The 19,894-nt window shown below is 39.7% G+C and overlaps 1 protein-coding gene across 1 annotated transcript; it reads right to left on the bottom strand.

Annotated features, from left to right (window-relative positions):
* Positions 1-217: 217 nt before the first annotated feature.
* On the bottom strand, positions 218-7,572 carry LOC139114048 (large ribosomal subunit protein uL18-like). Its single transcript, XM_070675525.1, has 7 exons — positions 7,435-7,572; positions 5,293-5,478; positions 3,513-3,647; positions 2,748-2,950; positions 1,530-1,707; positions 853-944; positions 218-416 (listed from the first exon to the last, which is right to left on the bottom strand). Exons 1-7 carry the CDS (start codon positions 7,435-7,437, stop codon positions 326-328), a joined length of 888 nt encoding a protein of 295 aa, XP_070531626.1. The 5' UTR covers positions 7,438-7,572; the 3' UTR covers positions 218-325.
* Between the last annotated feature and the right edge of the window lie 12,322 nt (positions 7,573-19,894).

The raw sequence follows: 19,894 nt of genomic DNA, 5'->3' as shown, positions 1-19,894 counted from the left end.
TCATAGACCAATATTGCTGCCCAGATGAAAATTACACATGACAGTGTTGGCAATTCCTCAATTTAGAAAGTACGTCTAGGTCCCATATTGCTAATAGCTCAACGCACACCATGTAAGTAAGCCAACGTAAGGTAAGAAAGACCTCTGCCCATCTCAACCAGAGAAATGAAGTACAAAAGAAGATATGCAAATCATGATCACACAGGGACACGTGAAGCTCTGTTTGCCCACATATTGAAGGCTTTATTTCTTGTAAGACATATGTCATATACATCAATATATAGACATCTGGTGGAAATATTCAATAGTCTCTCTGAATTGTTATTTAGTCCTTCTCCAAAGCCCGTAGGTACGATGCCTTTTTCTGTCTGACGCTGTCTTTACGTTGTGCAAGGGACATCTTCTTGCGGTTCCATCTGAGAGATGAAAAAGACAACATGTATCATACATAAATCAAGATATTAAAATGCTGGAGAGTGACAATTTAATGTGTGGCAATTCTTTTAAAGGCATATTCGATCATAAGACTTCCCCTTTAAATAGTTTAAATATCCTTACAAATTACTGTGCCTCCACATAAGGGCAAACAAGTATGGTTTATACCAAAGTTTGGGTTGCACCGTAATCAGGCTAGAGGAGGGTCACCCTTCAAAATGCAAGGTTGGACTAACCCTGCTGTTCGGAGTAGCTGGTCTTCTTGCTAAGAAACGTGGCAATGAATCGGGCTGAGACACGATGGGGAACCAGAAAAGCTTCTCCCACAGATGATGATCCGGCTCAATACAGGCAAAATGCAATATAGTTGTACATATTTGTTATAACATTGACAAAATACTTGTCCACTTCTCTCACCTCTTAACTTTCATCTCTGAACGTGTTGGTTTGTCCTTTTGTGTCGGGTCTTCCCGGATAGCTGCATGTGCTTTTTTGTATACCTCTTCTAACTGCAAATATAAGAAAGATTCAATGAGATTTTTTTCAAAAGTCATGAGTACATACTATTTTCTCTGCGAAGTCATCACATTTGAAGTATACATATCATACGGTAACAATGACCAAGTTTTGGTGATCAATACACCGGCATTAGCCTACTTTTAGCAGTCCGTAAAGCCTACTTTTGTGGTCAATGTAGAGAAGTTTTATAACATACAGCTTTAGGTATGGCTCATCCCCAACTTTCACAGTGGTGACTAACGGCAGTAACTGAACAGAGGAATTCTAAAATCCAATGTAACTGGCAGAGGAACAGTTTGACAAATTCAATGAATATTTGGTACACAACAGCTTTACTATTTACGAGTAAAAATGCGTCTTCGATTTGGTTTGTGCAAAGGTTTCTCAGATGCAACTTTGGAATCATGCGTATCATACGGTAATTCCAGCTATGTGTTTTGCTATCATCATTGACAACATGCACATTCCTTGTTCAAGATTGTGACTGCTGGCTCACCATTTCAATGCTGTTGGCTGTTTAAATTTTGAAATCCAAAGTCTCTGTCATAAGCAGAGTTCAATAAATATCCACTTACATCATCTGGCCCAATACCCAATTTGATATACTGTGAAAACTGTTTTTTGTATGCTTCCTCATCGTCATCTTGCAGCTCCTTCATGTAGTTGCTCACGTGGCCACCAAAGATGTGTTTTCGGTGCACCTCCACGTCGAGTTCTCCACCCTCTGGGTCAAAGCCAGGGAAGCGCTTGGAACTAAAATTTAGAAGACAATAGTTAAGTACACCTGGCAAAATGTCAAATATTGACACACAAAATGATAAATGTACTTCTCTTCTATGAGATGCATTAGGAATCCGGCCATGCTAACAAATACTTTCAGAGTTTACAATACCATTACTTATTATACACCTACTGCCGTAACCTATGGGAGTTTGACCGTCCAATAACTTTCCGTATTTTGTATAGTACGCGGAGTCCCGAATACGGGAGACGCGCAACGTGCCTGTTTGGGGTTTGTAGCAATTTTATTTCAACAATTGCGCACGTTCCACTCATATCGCGCGTGCCGCATCCTTCAAAATTTACCATAGAATTAGTTTATACGGACGATTAATGGAGGGAGGTGTATAATAATAGGGTTATACACAAAATACGACCCTGTATGGACTGGGGCTCAGTGAATGACGTATTGGACTCGCCTTCGGCTCGTCCAATACGTCACTCACTGAGCCCTCGTCCATACAGGGCCGTATTTTGTGTATAACCCTATATTATCAGTGACAAAAACACTATTATTCCTGCTTTGATAGCATAATCACATCCATTTTTTTCTAGTCTCTCTGTGTAAAACCACACTGCTTTAAATAATTGTACTCTGTGGAAGGGAAAATTGTCAAAGTTCTCTTCAAAACAAAACATATGACTGCAGTTCAGTGATGAGCACAGGTTTCTCAGACGCCGCATTGGAATCATGCGTATACGCGTATCATACGGTAATTCCAGCTATGTGTTTGGCTATCATCATCGACAGAGTGCACATCAATTCTGGAGAGTTGATTAGGAAACATGATTGAAGAGTCCATAATTCAGGCTTTAAACTTTAACCACTCTAATCAAATACACAGAATCCCACCAGATCAGGCATTTTCACAAATATCTGCATATGTCAGTGTCATGAGGTATAACATGCTTATCAGATAAAGTCAAGTCTCAAAGAGAAAACTTAGCCAGTACAACTCTCCCTGTTGTAACTAGAAAAATGAATTTTCACCAGTAAATCACTGTTAGCTCACCTGTGTGGGATATCCAGCCCACCATCAACAGCTCCCTTGAGTGCTCCGAACACTTTAGCACCAGTCGTGGTACGTGCCAAACCTACATCCAGGAAACATCGGAAGGCACCTGGTTTACCATCTTCACTCTCAACATAATATTCTTCTCCTGTGGCTTCTTCAACTCCTTGGTATATCTCAGCAAGATTGAATTTTGTGAGAATCTGTTCAAGACATCAAACAAGTGTCATTGCTCTGAGGCCATCTTGAACGACTTGAGAATTTTGAGCATTAACTAACCAACAGCTTTTGAACATAACGACAATACATGGTGAATATCATTTCTACAGATCTTGAAAGCCCTGAGACAGAAACTGGGAAGCTGATAGTGTTAGTGGAGTTTGTCTCTGGGTTTACGTTATCAGTGTTTGGTTGTTCGGAGGGTAACAGAAAGGAAGATGTGCCTTCTCAGATGCCAAACTGGAATCATGGGCCATGGACCCTCATACGGTAATTCCAGCGTATGTATATTGGTTTCTCATCATTGATGACTGGCACATATCATACACCACTTGCTAAAAACAAGCTGCGCTTTATTAGGGTTATCTTCCATCAAAATTTACAAAGATGACACGCGATTTCTGGGGAAATATAATATATGATCACTGATATAGAATTACTATGCAATCTTACACTAACTGAGACACACTCAAATGATTCCGACATTGACCAAAACATTGCCACATATACTTGCTAACAAATCATAACAAGATTCTTCATACCTACCCTACGTGCCAGCAACAGACCGGTACAGTAGGCAGCAGCGTAATTTGTCAGCCCGACCTTCACGCCATATCGAGGGAGCTCATGTGCATAGGCAGCACATATGATGATATCTCCCTCAATTCTGGCATAGGCTATCTGGAATGACAGAGAAAAGAATCAGATTTGAAAGACAGTTTGTGCAGATAAATATCCAAATAATTCATAGGTAAAGTAACATTACTGTTGTGTGAAGATAAGAATGGACAGTGAAATTGATCTAAATGTTATCACACTTGTGTAATTGGTTTGTAAAGTTGTTTCAAAACTTGCCTTAGAAGTTGCACTGACTTGTTATAATTGCGGTGAAAATCAGAGAGCTTTTATGGACCCCTAATAAACACACACCATGGGAGTACACTTTGCGGTGCACTTCACATACGCAGAATCATATTACATTCCTTACCGCCGCCCTGAGTGTCACAGCCAAGTCAGTGTCTAGTTGTCATCAGAACTCTTGTTGTCTTCGCACTGTACGAAGTTCTTTGTGCAAAAAAAAATCATGATCCGCGGGAAAAGAGGTGTACATACGCCAGAAGCAGTATGTGAGAAAGTTCTCGAAATGTAAGTGGATGGAAAGTCATTTCGACAGATATCAGCGGCGACCGGCATTGGCAAGTCATCAGTGTAAGACATGCTGTGAAAGTCAGCTTCAGAAATGAAGACGGGCACTATCCGTGTTTGGGAATAGTACAAGAACTCGACTTTGAACATATACTCGGCCATGGCCACTACTGAAATACAAGTGTGTGTACACTTGTAGGAAACATTTATCCCACACATAGACACTAATCAGTTCCTACCAGCCGACAGGTTTTATTGCTTTACTTCAGCAATTACAGCTGAAGCCTGCTGTGAAACAACACTATCATCCTGTTCTTTGCCTCAAGTTGATTACAAGTACTGATACTGCAGCAAGTTTTGGAACAACTTTACAAACCAATTACACAAGTGTGATAACATTTGGATCAATTTCACTGTCCATTCTTATCTTCACACGACCATTAAAACAATTTGTCTCTTTCATATTTATGGTGGAAATTAGCTTTGGGTAAGATCTCACTATAACTTTTATTTTAAATTTGACGTAAGATATCACATGTGACCATAAATCATTTCATGAAGTGATTAATGTAAATTGACTCAGACAATTTAGACTTTAGACTTTTCACTGCAAAATTTTGCTATAACCCCAACTATTTTTAACAGAATACCCTCTGTTTAACCTTTTTGGTCGGTGTACAGTTTTTGCAAATCCCGAAGTATTTAAGTGAAGGTATATGACTTAAAATAGGTCCAACAGTAAAGACATTTTCTTCAAAATGCTACAATATTTGCTCTACTTATGTACAACTGAGCTTTGATTTCCATAAATATATAGTACACTTCTCAGACGCCAATATGGAATCATCTGTATCATTCGGTAATTCCAGCTATTTCATTGGCTATCATCATTGAAAATGTAAATGAACTGTTCCCATACACGCACACCTTGTGCACAAACTACATAAATCGTGTTTTTTACCACTGCTTTGAACAAACTATCATTTACATCAACTATCGATAAGCTATTTGGTTACAACATGACATTTCTAAACCGTTTTTGTGAATCAAAACTTTTCACACTACGGCTGACACAATTACACAATAACCGTATATATGTTATACTAAAATATTGATGGAAAACATGGAAGGCAAATCAAAACAACATTACTTCCACAAATTTGAAAGCCTTCATTCATACCTGGCATATAATATCCTTGTTTGTGAATCGTACAATCATACGATACTTGGGGGTGTTGTACTTGTTTTTATCCTGGACTACAAGACGTTTGCGAGCATAGTAATCAGTTTTTCCTTCCCTCCTACGACGGAACTTCACTTGGTACCTCTTAAAGTAGGCCTTGTTCTTGATCACTTTGACAAACCCCTGGATAAACGGAGACACGACAAAAATGTTCAGTGATGGATAGATAACAAGTTCTCATACTAGTGTGCAAACACAGTGGGAGAGCAAGAGTTCTCATGGCGTCCCATGCAAGATTTCCTTTATGGGAGGAATAGCACAGAACATGGCGTCAGAAGCCATTGAGATATACCACTGATAGCTGTGATATCACAGCGGTGCTAGTGGCGGCCATCGAACGCGCTGCGGTCAAGGGTCATCCCCACAGTACCGCTGCAAAACCAACTCATAGGCTTTTTTGGTAGTTTGCGACACAGATCAGTATCGCTGATTTACCTTGCACAATATTGAAATGTATACGTCTTTAAATAAATAAACTTGTATCATCTTTATCATTGACTATCTAAGACTCATTCTCTAAGCCTGTTAATTACCTTGACGATTAAGAACATGTTTTTTCAACCCATTTCCCATCGATGGTTTCTGCGATGTTTGCCTGCTCACATGTACAATACACTGAATACACTGGAGGTCAAAAGTTTAAATTCGAGCAGGAACCGTCAACGGCTCACCGAAAAATGGTCACAAATACATGTTGTCACAGTCGGGATAGGAGTAGGAGATGAGTCATAGATAGTGAGTGACACAGTAGGTACGGGTTGATTTATTCAAAGATTGATCTATTTTATTATTTTGCAATCCAAATCAGCGACACCAATTGGTGTCATAGTAAACTACCGAAAAAAGCCTATGGGTTGGCTAGCAGCGGTACTGTGGCAGTGACCCTTGACCCGAGCGCCTTCGAAAGACTCCACAAGCATCGTTGCCATATCACAGCTACACCACTGACTAAAGTGGGTCTCATTAACGTAAGAAAATTTCACATATTCACAACATTTGCAGTGGTCTGAATCCAAAAAAGTTTGTAAATTGTCCAAAAAATTAGAAATGGTAAACCTTCGAAGACAGAAAGATCTTATATAACAGTGCAGAGGGTTAGAGTAACGTAACATCAAACAAATAAAAACATTCTCCCAAAAATAAACATTTTGGGATGGGAACTAACTCTTTCCCATGAAATTTTGTCTCCCCTTCCCCCCCCCCCCTCGGGGCGCTGCAGTTGGGTCCATACTCTATACACATCTACCCTCCCTATTGGCGATGCTCACCACAAAATATTGGGTAAAAGTTGAAAATACACAATAAGAGTTGAATTACACGGTCAGGAGTCACTGGATATTGTAAGTCTTCGGCAGTCACACACGGGTCAACATACTTTCTCACGGACCTCTTGCGTTGATTTGAATAAATAATCCATGATGTACTGCATTTTCATTAAAGCAAAAGGCTAAAATTTGCAGGAGTGGGTTGTCTAGTGGCATCATCTGGTTTTGCTATCAGTTAACATTGACATGTACTTCTGGGCTCTTACTTTTTCCAAAACAACTGAACCGCTGAACGTGAAGATAGTTGTTCGATCGAAATAACCAAACCGCACACAGCTCTGACAGAAAGCTGGTGAACAAAATGAACTTGGTCGTTACTTGTTTTGACATTAGTATGCATTCCACGTGAGTTTGGCCACGTGGAAGTTTTACCGTCATCACTCAGCCATCGACTTGACTGGGAGTTGAATCGAGCCTTGGCGAAGAAACCATACGACTGTTCAAAACATTGGGCACACCAGCGGCAGAGACACCCCGCTCTGCGTAAAGTTCACACGACACATATAGGTAACATACAATGACATGAGCATTCAACTTCACACATTTCCTTTCGGAAAAACTTCTTGAACATGTGATAAACCGTAAGTCATGCCTGCTATCCGCCATCTTGGATGCGCGTAGTCAGCAAAAATTAACTCTTCAATCCATCCCATCTGCACGCAAGACGGACAAACAAATTGAAAAGGGTCTGATTAAGTATTCTTTATTTATATTTCTTTATGTTTCTGTTACTATTATGAAAATATACGCTTACCATGGTGATTTTTTCAGTCCTCAAAGTTGAGGACTGAGCAGGTAGCTTCGGCTAGAGGCTGAGAGCTGCGAAAAGACCGACACATATTGCGCATGCTCAAATCGAGAACGAGCCCCGGATGTGCGAACTAAAATGACCCCCAACTTTTCTTGAGGCCAGTATTACACAGTTCTTTATGTGTCAGTATAGGTGTAATAATAATCATGATATTTATTGCTCGCTTGTAAACAAAGGATTAACATCACAGATTGTAGCAATAAAAGTTATATGAAAATGACTTCAGATTTTTTTCGCTGACATATAACAAGATCAATATGATAACAATAGAAAAAATATCTAGGTATTTCTCAGTGTGTGATTGTATAATTTACAAATATATTCTATAAGTTATTCATTAAATGACGACTCTTGCTTTGATAGTAGAAAAATGAGCTTATTTTGATGTGTTTCAATTTGGAGTTAAAGTTTATTGAGAAAGTTGTTTCTTTGAAATTCACACTTTGGACAGACCAGCAAGTGCATTTTATGTTTGATAATCTTAGTGTTACATTGAGTATGTCATCTTTCAGTAATTGGAGTTTTTGGTCTGCATGTCTGCCAATTTCAATTGCTAGGTCATAATTGGGTATGCATATCTTGGTGAGTACAAAACGCGACATGCTATCTCTACACATTTCATAATCTCTTAAGTTCATAAAACTTAATTTCAAGTTTAATTTCCTTCAAATGAACTATTTAATTAATCTTTTCTTCCGATCCTTTCAATTGCAAATGATAGGAATGAACATCACATTTTCTTCAGTTTTTTTTCAATTTTTCACTTCAACTGTATCTGTGTTATCACCTTTTGTAGTCACATTTTACTTGACTCAAATACTTGTTCTCCTCTTGAAAGCCTTCTTTTAGGTTTACTTTGCCCTCCAAATAAGCAATGTTTACATTTATATGATTCTTACAATATCTCATTGACAATCATTTTCATTGATATCCTACAAAGTTATTCAAACTGGAACCTTTTTGTTTAGAAAAATACTAATTCAATCATTTTTTAGATAACCAAATAACAATGTATATACTCAGCTAATGATAATTCCTATGGGACATCTGCCCTCTGAGGATGCATGTACAGGCAAAGGTATTTCCATACCCTCATTGCCAGTCGTTACACAAAATTAATTTCATTTTGACAAGCCAGTACAAATGTTTCATTTGTTTTACGCCAACAAAACTTTTGAAAGGTTGTCCAAAAATGTCTGGCTTTACTACATTCCTGGAATAAGACTTGTTCTATAGTCTCTTCAAGGTTACAATGCTGACAGTAAGCATTGTCTTTGGTTTTATTATTCATCAAAAATATATTTGTAGCCAATATACAGTAAAAGACTTTGAATTGCAAATATCCTTAGTTTCACTTCTTTTGAAGTTTAACATATCAATTTCCATGTTTTTTTCCGATCAATATCGTCAGTATAATTCATTTTTGAATACTTTCCCTTCTGCAGTAGGGGGTTGAAATTTTCTTGTGCTGCCTGTTGGATTAGGATTTTTTAAAGATATTCCCGTGTCTTTTTATCAGTTGCCAGTATAAAGCTTTCCCTTTGCAGTAATTCCTTCCAGTTGTTTTTGAATTGATAAAATAACACCAGTACATGTTACAATAATCCACATTTACATTTATCTTTTTGTTTAAATACATGCCAGGGGAAGTGGGACATCGTTGCTGTCAGGAGAAAACTTTTGTGGAACTGAAATTGCTTGTAAAAATCAAAACAAAATGTATATATATTAACTTTGCAATAAAGGAGTACAGTTAGTAGCAATATGACATTGCTGTATGTCAATTATTTCAATTCTCATTATTTTCTCCTATACATGTATCTAATTGGTTGTTTGTTTTCGTTTGTTGGTACGTTTGTTTAATTTTAGTTTGTTTATTTGCTTGTATCTATTTGTTTATTTACCTTTTTGTTAGTATGTATGTTTGTTTATTCAATTTATTTTTCTCTTTTATTTGCTTTTTTTGCTTAGTTATTTAATTTTGTTATTTTATTTGATGGTATGTATCTGTGTTTGCTTGTTTGTTTTTTTATCGGGGAAGTATACTGAGTAGTGATACCGACGTCGCATCTTGAATATGTTGTATGTGTTATGGTCTGTTCAGTCAATTATTTCAATTCCTATTCAATGCGTTGTTTTCTCATGTATTACAGACTTTCCGTTAGGATTTCCAAACCTGCATACTGCGCAGTTCACCGAAGTGTCCAATGCGTGAAAAGATAAGCATCCCCGCCAGCGCGTTTGACTGCAACTTTTTATGAGCTGTCAGGCAACTTGTCACATAAAGAGTTTAACGCGCCAAACTCAAAACATTGTGGCGCGAAACCAAAAACATTCACTCGCCAAACCGCAAAGTCAAAGACACGCCCACTATGATAATATTATGTTGCACGTTTTTTCAAGGCTCACAAACAGCTTCGACGGCCACGTTCACGTCAGCAGACCGGCATATTTAGCGACATGGCAGAATATAATTTTGTAATTTCAACTGGACGGAGATTGAAAAGGGGGAAAACTACCTCCCGAGATTTGCAGAACTGTATTGTACAGGAAATACTGCTGCTTGGCGGAGATCCAGTTACTGGTAACTTTTCTTCATTTCGCGAGGTCGCTGAAAAGTTTCGTTTTAGTGATCATGGGGTGCGAAAATTATGGCGACGCTTTGTATCATGTAAACCAATAAAGGGAAACAGGGGATCGTACCCGAAGCTTAAAGATGGTGACATTGAACTGGTTGAAACATTAAAACGCTATCGGCCATCTATGACGTACAGGACTATTCAAGAAAAGATAGCGGAGTATGGCGATACTGCCGATAATATCTCCATCAGTACGATTGGACGAGCTGTGAGAACACGTCTATCGGATGGGCCCTGGACGTTCAAAAAATTGACGCCAGTTGCTTATGAGAAATTCACTGATGCGAATATTTCCTACTGCAACGAATTCGTGAACTTTCTGCACGAACAAGACCCTCACAAAATCCAGTTCTTTGATGAGGCTGGTATAAAACTGACCCAAGATCTCAACCCCAGATATGGTCACGCTTTGCGTGGCGAAAGAGCAGTTGAAATACAGCGGTATATGAGATCTCCTGCAGTAACTTTGCATTTGATGGTCAGTCTAGAAGGGGTTAGTTATGCCAAAGTTATCAGAGAAAACACCAATACCATACAATTTTTACAGTTTTTTGAAGACGCAAGTGACAACGTACGTCTAGTGACAAACCGGCCGGTCTTAGAATATGGTGATTTCATTGTCGTCGACAACCATCCAACTCATCACCATGAAGGAGGTCGATATTGGGCGCTTGGCTTGATTCAATGGGTATTTATTTAGTATACACGCCATATTACTCTCCTGAACTAAACCCTGCCGAATTCGTTTTCGGAAAACTGAAGAAAACGTTGTCGAGACCGGACTTCAACGCTCTGGCCAGAGCCGCCTACACCTCGCGGTTCTCGAAGCTTTACGCGAGATAAAACCATCAGATGTTCTCGGTTATTATCGCAGTGTTGGCTTTCTGATTTGGACATTTAGCTCTTGTTGGACATAACATAGCGTAGTTTCGTATCTAGTTTGTTCACACTTCTAATGTCTATTAAAACTGTTGTTCGATCGTGATTGCACCCGGACATCGCGTTATTTTTGAATTTCATGAATTTTTCTCTTTATAAAATTAAAGCGCATTATTGCAAACAAATCATTAATACTACAGATAAAATCAACAGGAAACTAATGTAACTTTTATTACAACAACCAAACAGGGACTAGCAGCAAGAAAAAAACAACTACGTAAAAACAATTCGCCATTGCCTTCAAGTAACTTGCCTGCTGTAGAGCACACGTATACGAGAAATACACTAGACAGTTACTTCTTAAAACTGGCAAAGCTACGTAAATACGAAGTGTAATATTTATATGAATACATGTTATAGTATTTAATAAACGCATGCAAGCCAGTTTGATTTTATGACGTCACAAAACTTGAGTTGACCATGACGGAATGATATTCATGAAGTTCACTGTTTTCGACACAACAAACACAATTTTGATTTGATTAGTCTTGAGTAGTAAAGAAAGGGTGGTCAACTGGGATTAAGTAAGAATTTTACACCCCATTTTATTCATTTATCTACATGAAGTGAAGGAAAAATTAACCATCCATGTAACTAAAGTATGACCCTGACCTATATACGAACTCACGCATGCGCAACAGCTGGCGCAGCAGTGCATTGTCCTGAACTAAGCGGGAAATTCCCTGCTGAGCATGTTTATACACGTTCCGAAGGTGTACGGGAAATTCCGTGTGAGTCATCACCATCAAACTAGCCTATATAAAGGGACTTTTACACCCGTTGTCAGTCCGGCCGGCCGTCGCGGAGTCTAGCTGATGTTGAACATGAAGTTCCTATCGGTGCGAACTTGTTCACCTGATAGATAAAATTTTAGTAATTTCCTCTGAACTTAAAATGTGACGGAAGACCATTACTTCAAATAATATGAGACGTTTCAGATGAATGGTACTGATATCTAAAGTGTTCACTCTTTTATCTCTACGTACAAATGTAGTTCCTAAGTCGTTCTCTATTCTATTCCCACCAACAAAACATTCAATACTCATTTCCCCTCCCCGATCTTTATCAATACTTATGATAATATCACAAGTTGTTCTGTTATCTGTTTTCATAGCATAATATCCAACCAAATCGTCAAATTCATCTCCAGTAGCTAACTTTACACATCTAATGAGAACTGTACCATGTTGAAGTATTTTCATATTATCAGTCATCTGTTGATTTACAGTCTGTAAAGTGAGAACAGCTGCCTCATCACCGACACTTTTAAGACCCAGTTTCTTTAAAGTTGTGTCCCAAAATAATCTAACTGGAACTCCGCTAGCTGTATATGAGCAATAATTCTCCCCCTCGTTTATCCACCTTCTTAGTGTATTATCTGCCTTCATTATTGTATTAAGAGGACTAATTTTAAGGTGAATCGGTATACCAAGAAGTGCAATGTATGGATTCGTAGGAGTAAGCCAACTACGAAAATCTAACAATTTATATTTGTTTACATTGCTATCAAATAAATCACATTCGGAGTTCCTGGTGGTTCAGCAACACCTCCTGCAATTTCACTATCCAATATATCTAAGATGTTACGCGGCACATTATAAGGCATGAATTTCTGACTAGCTGAATCCCATGTCAGAGCAAAAGGAGTAGAATCATTCGAAGCCTTTGTGGCGTCAATTACAGTTTCATCAATGTCTTTAAGTTCGGAAAATTCTACAGCATGCTCGTGGGATTGCACCGCGGCATTGGCTAAAACGAAATATTTTTCGCGGTCTTTATAACGAAGGACGTAATCCTTATTATGATTAGCAGCCATCTTAGTATTATTGTTAACTTTAACATCACTCAGATCTTCAAGCTCAAGATTTTGCATACGAATTGTACCTAGACCGAAGCCACTTGGATCAGACATACTCCGTAGGGACCTATATACAGTGAAAATTAAAATAATACCTTGTAATATACAATACACAGTCATGGCTTCAGCTATAGGAATGACAGTTCTCGGTGCTGTATTAAATGCAACGGCATTCACAGGAGGAAATATTATCGGACAAAAGCTTTCCGGTAATGGTGATGCTCTTATTGAAGAAAAGGTCCGACATGATAAAGCATTAGAAAATTTGAACATGATCGCAACGTCTGGTCAGAAAAAAGATTACTACAGGCTGACTGGGAAAGAGAAAATCAGGCAAAGGATGCACATGCTGCGGCAGAATTAAGAGATACAGATGCAGAAATCCTGGAAGAAGCAGAAGCGGTGCAAAGCAACTCTACGTCAAGTCCAGCGCAAGCGTTAGCGCAATTCTCAGATTATTATCAACCCAGTCCTGAGCAAAAGAAATATGAAATGATATATATTGCTGGAGGATTGGTCGTGGGATGGTTTATCTTCCGATAGGGTTACACCGGCCCCGCTTCGGGACTACAATAATTCAATACAAAAGCTAATTGGCCAGTTATTGAAATCGATCATGTTCCCATCCTGATCTGTTATCCAGATACGCATTGAATTCATGTAATCTCCCCCTTTTCTCAATGGCATAGAAATTGCTCCGTTTTTAAAATCGTAAGTAACCTTTTCACTTATTTCTCTCGTATCCCGGATGGGAAGTATTTGTAAACAGTTCGATACTTTCCCCTGTATGTATCCTCCGGAGGCACCCGAACCAAATGAAACATAATTTCCAGTAACATCGACTACATCTGAATGAACTATATATTTAGTGACTGTTAAGAAATCCACTTTCTTCGGACTCATAGTACTTTTATAACTGGGTTGTCCTCTGGCTTATCTGAAAAGCCAACGACGTTGGCGAAGCTACCTGTAGCATTGAAATAAACTTTAACATCTTTAGCCAAAGTTAGAAGAACGTGGTTTGTCGGCAGATGTTTTTCAAAATTAATTTTTTGCTTCAACCCGATTGCTTTGTTTAACGTATCGATATTGTAGTTACCTGGACGTATTGATTTAGTCTTCTTCGGTTGGTCACCTTCTTGATATTTTATTACATTATTTGTCGATGTTATGTTATGCCATGAATTATATAGTCCGCACTCTAGCAGTCTTATCTTCGTAAACTGTGTCGTGTCAATACAAGGGTAAAAATTAACAGTAACAGTTCACCTGTTTTGCTTTCAATCCAAATGATCATCGTTGTACGTTGTATGTATATATTACTAAGTATAAATGTTCGATGAATATTATTATTATTCCGAAGGTGCCCATTACGAAGTATAAGGTTCTGCAGGAATAATATTTTTCTGTTCAAGGAGATCTTTGGTTGCTACCGCGGCAGCAGTCGCACCGCCTAATTTTGCCAATCGAGTCAAATTTGGACGACTTGGATCGCCAACCTCTATTTTCAGAAATTTGCTGGAGATCATAAGATATCCCATCGCAAGTCCTGCGATTACAATACCATCGTACATTGTGTTTACAACTGTTTTAATATCCATGATTGCTGACTAGTATATAAAATAAAAAATAAAAATAAAAAATATGGGGAGTTAATCCATCTCATACAATGTAGAGGAGCTGGGAACCTCTCCCTCCCCCTCCCCCTCCCCTCCTCTCGGAACCCCTGTCGGAACTGTTCCGGATGGAGCTGCTACGTGCTCTGTTTTTTTCGCTTTCTGTGGAGGATCTTTCCGGACGGAACAGGGGGTATGTCGAGCACGCCTCCAATATAGCCCTAATGCAGTCAATGAAACTCCACACAATTCCTAAAACAAGATAACATTATTATACCAGCTATCGAATGAGCTATCACACTGTTCTTTCATTGTAGGCGGTAGGTCTGCTACCGCATCATTCCCCTCCCCCCCTCTCCCCCCCTCCATTGCTTTTAGTTTCTTCTCCTGTTTTGCCTGTTCCATTCCGCTAATTTCTTGCCCGCAGCAACTCTCCCTGGATGCTTCGGCGGTAACGTCACTTTCTCTATGTTGCGCTGTGGCGTAGGGAAGGTCGTCGTTTCCGTTTGCGGTGGGGCCCCGTCGGCGGGGCTTCTGACGGAGTCCCTGGCGGAGCCGTTTGCTGAGTCGGCGAAGTTGAATCCATTTATTTCAGGTACTATATTAAACCCGATTTTTTTAAAATTTAAATGTTTACCCGTAATTAAACCGGTGGAAATTAGAGCAATCAGGGGCCCCCATGTGTACCCTATCCGTCCTGATAATCGTTTTATTTCACTGTTTAGAATAAAATCCTTTTTAAGATCAGTGGCATAGTTATCTCGATCATCGATTGGAACTACCTGACTAATTGCACGGGCTCCTAGATCTATGAAACTTTGAGTGATGGTATCACTTATAAGAGAACTGTATTTCGCTTCGTACATTTTGAAGGCTTTAACCACCGTTTCATCTTTCCATTTTTCTACGTCAGCAACTGTAATCTCCTTACCAAAAAATAACTTGCTTTGACCACTTGCGATGACACAGAGTATTTTTTCACGTTTTGTCTCTATTATGGATTGATTATTGTCCGAAGGCGCCGAAGCCCCTTCGGAACCGTTCCGGTAGGGCGCTGCCATATTTGCCGCTGCCGATGACTTTATTAAATTCTCCATTGTTTGCAGTATGTTATCTATTCTTAGTAAAAATAAAAAATTCGTTTAAACCTGAATCCGAAATAAAGTATTAACATAGTCTGGAATGTTAGTACCCCTAAAGAAATCGTTCCGACAGGGATTCCGAGAAAATTCTCCTCCATTTAAATCTATCTGTATATAGAAACACGAATAATGAGTACAGACCTATTCCCAGTTGCTTTTCAATTGAATAAGACGAGCGTACCGACAGTACAGCATGCTGATACCCCCCCTTCCAAACCGGACGGGGGAATAAAACCTATTCTCATGGACTTAGAAATATATGTAACGCCGACAGATAAATTTACTTTCCATCCTCGGGATGTGTTCAAAGATAACGTAATCACTCATCGATCAGCGAAAGAAAGTAATGTCTGGCTGGGCGGACCAAACATGAAATACTGGGACCAGCAACTGAATTTCGCTGTATGGTGTAGCACTACTGGTTGTGGTATATCATTCGCCCATCTCTTCGATAAGAAATTTCCTCCGCAAATACGATCATTCTGCCGTTTCCATGTATACTTTACAATACGTCGGATCCTTCACGAAATGGGCGTTGCACTTCCAGACGATACCCCCACCTTCAAAGCGGGCGACAATCCGTACAATCTCGTCCAATATGAACTTCTATGTACAGAATTTGGAAATATAAGTCCAACGAAGTCCGACTTTCGTTATCGAAAAGGTCAAAATAAAGGTCTTGGTTATGGATATGAATATTACACTAATCGTGGCCCTGTTCGACAGCCAAAAGCGATATACAACGGTCATGACTTTTTCCTCTCCGCCGACGGAGGCGTTTTCTATACACATACCATTTTTGGAAAGAAAAAACATGTACTGCCCGACAAAGACAGACCACACTATTATTTCTTCCGAAATGATGGATCGGAGGGACAATACAATAGTTTCATTCCTCTGAAGGGAGACTCGGGACTAACAAAGGCCGGTCTCGCCCGCCTCAATGAAAGCCTTGAAGCCTACGTATATTGCATACTTGGCGCACAAGCAAATATTCGTAGTACCATAGTGGGTGATACTGGCAGTGCACAGCAAGTAAGAAAAGAATTCGGCGTTCTCCTCGAAGATGAAATTCGCAATACTGACAAAGTAATCAGTTATAGGCGATATCAAGACACAATAATGAATACTGGTGTCAAACTTGATATGGCAGTTTCACCCAATTTACTTCTCTTGCCGTCTGAGATGGTCATCCTTTCGGGCCCGGCAATCTCGGGTTATAATAATGAATTGCAATACGCAACAGAATCTATGGTCTTCGGGGTGAATGGTGATATAAACACGGAAGTTCGAGAAAGTGCTGTACACGAGATGGAAGGGGGAGATCCTGTGAAGTGGCAGGACGAGCCCGGAGAGTCACCTCACAATGACACGACTCGGATTCGGTCCCCTCCCCTCCCCTCCCCAGAACGGGCAGCAGCCGTGACCAGCGTAGACCCTATTCACGAATATGGTAAAATTGGTTTGTTATCTTTAGCAATATTCATTACTATTGTAGGTACTGGAATAAAGTCACTAACTATATAGTTCATTCAGATGCTGTCGATGTGACTGGGTTTCATCTAACTCGAACCAGTAACTTAAAAGAACTAGAAGAGATTCATTAATTTACAGTATATAGATCCAGAGGAAATGTCAATATACGTAACCCCACCATTCAACATGATTATAACTGGACCGACATATTCTGGCAAAACAGAATTTATGTTGGACCTCCTCACCGGTCCGTACTTAAGGAAATTCGAATATGTGATATTCATTTGCCCAACATTCATGAATAATAAAGCGTATAATAGAAGATTCATTTTCACCGATGATAATGTGTTTATATTTCCAGTCGGACTCGATGCAGTGGATGATACATTAACCTACGTGCATAAAGAATGGGCTGGAACGAACACTTTAATAATCCTCGATGACTGCGCCTCGTCCAAAGATATGAAGAAGCGCAGTAACGTTTTAGTCCAACTTGGTTTCAGCGCAAGACATGACGGATTATCTGTCTGGGTTCTGACTCAACAATATACTAGTATTAGTAAACCATTTAGGGAAAACATACAGATGTTAGTACTATTTTACACACCGAACAAGATAGACAACAAAACTATTATAAAAGAATATGGAATGGAGGTGTCAGAACGGAAGCCGTGGGCCTAATCAAGCAATTGAAAAGTAGACCATTCAGTAAACTAGTATTTCGTTTACGGAATCCGTACGACATAAAATTATTCGTATAATATAGCAATTATGGAAGCTGAAGCCGAAGGCACCCCCGAAGGAACTCTTAGAGAATTATATTACAACCCGAAAACTGGTTTTGGAGGTGTACAAAAATTGTATGACGCAGCACGGGCCAGCGGACTACACGTTACTAAGAAAGAGGTGAAGGACTGGTTAAAAACTCAGCTAACTTATAATCTACATAAACCGGTACCTCGTACTCGCGGGGGTGCCTTCCGGGGCGGCCGACGCGTTTTTGTAACATCGATAGACTCACAGTGGCAAGCAGACCTTGTGGAATTCCCTGCAGCATTCGCAAAAGAGAATCATAACATTCGATACATGCTAACAGTAATCGATGTACTCAGTAAATATGCCTGGGCTAGGCCAATACAGTCAAAAACGGCCGATGACACTCTGAAGGCACTACAAGATGTGATTAAGAAATCTGAGAGAAGACCCGACAAACTTCAGACAGATGAGGGGCGGGAATTTACTAATCGAAAAATGCAGGGGTGGCTCCAGGAGTCAGGCATTCATTGGTTTCACACCTACAGTGACAAAAAAGCTAGCGTCGTTGAACGTTTTAATCGGACCCTCAAGACGATGATGTGGAAATACTTTACATACAGACAGACACGTGAATGGCTTTCTATTCTACCCCACCTTCTCGAGAATTACAATAACACCGTTCACGGAAGTATCAAAATGAAACCCAGGGACGTAACAGAGGAGAACGATTGGCAGGCATTTTATACACTATTCGGTCCTGAGTTGGCAGCCGGGGAGTTAACCCTGAATTCAAGCCGGGAGAACGGGTCCGAATTACAAAAATACAAGACCACTTTAAGAAAGGATATTTACCAAATTGGACAGAGGAGATTTTCGTGGTTTCAAAAGTTGTGTACGCAGCTGGCTTGGGAACGCCGCCAGTTTACAAAATAAAAGATCTGAATGGAGAGGAAATACTCGGCACTTTCTATTCTGATGAACTTCAGAGCGCACCTTCAGAACGCGACGAGCTGTACAGAGTAGAACGAATTTTGAAGACGAAAAAAATTAGAGGAAAGAAATATTATCTGATAAAATGGAAAGGTTATCCAGAAAGTTTCAATAGTTGGGAGCCGGAGGAAAATGTTATTAGTACTACGTAAGTACTTCGTAAGTTCCTGTCCATGGTACTCGTAAGTACTTCGTAAGTTCCTGTCCATGGTACTTGTCAAGTACTACGTAAGTACTAACGTAAGTATTTACGAAAGTTATTCAATAAGTACCATGGAAAAAGTCTTAATTTCTTGAAAGCCGAAGTGTCAGTTTACCACCCCACTTCCACCCCCCACCTGGCCAAGTATTTATCATGTACTGTCGTAAGTAATGTTCACTTACTGCATCTTTTTCGGCCGTATGTGGATGAGGGGGGCCCCTCAGTTCCTCCGGAGGCACATATTAAGTTTGCAAGATCTTCAAAACGACTTCTCATGTTACCACAGTCCGTTCTTTCGAGTCCCCCTTTTTCAGCTTTATCATAAGTTCTGGTTGAAGTATAATGTACACAACTGACATGAGCCATAGACAAGTAACTTCAAAGTCCGGTGTTACAGAACCGTAGGGTTTCATAATGTCAAGTGCTCGTAGGTCAAACGAAGCATTATAAGCACACACAGATTCACAAGCGTTAAGAAGTTTGTGTAGGTTCTTTAGTGAGACTCGAGGTTGTTCTAGTTGTTCTTGACCAGGTGGGAAGTACGCTTTTTCAAGTTCCTCCTCCTTGAAACCGTCTATTAAAAATCCCTGGCTGCCGCTATCGCGTGAGCTGCCCCATGCAATTCCAAAGTCAAAAGCTCGTGGATATTCTACTGGTCCGACTGTCTCGGTATCAATTGTTGGATTAAGTATATTCTTGAGAACGAGGGGGGTAAGAGCGTTCCGAATTACCAAACATGGAAGTCTTAGTCGTGGCAAATTTCTAAGAAAGTCTGTTTGAACTTA

This window comes from Ptychodera flava, chromosome 16 (genome assembly GCF_041260155.1).
Source record: "Ptychodera flava strain L36383 chromosome 16, AS_Pfla_20210202, whole genome shotgun sequence".
NCBI lineage: Eukaryota > Metazoa > Hemichordata > Enteropneusta > Ptychoderidae > Ptychodera > Ptychodera flava.
This window is presented reverse-complemented; position numbering and strand designations above follow the sequence as displayed.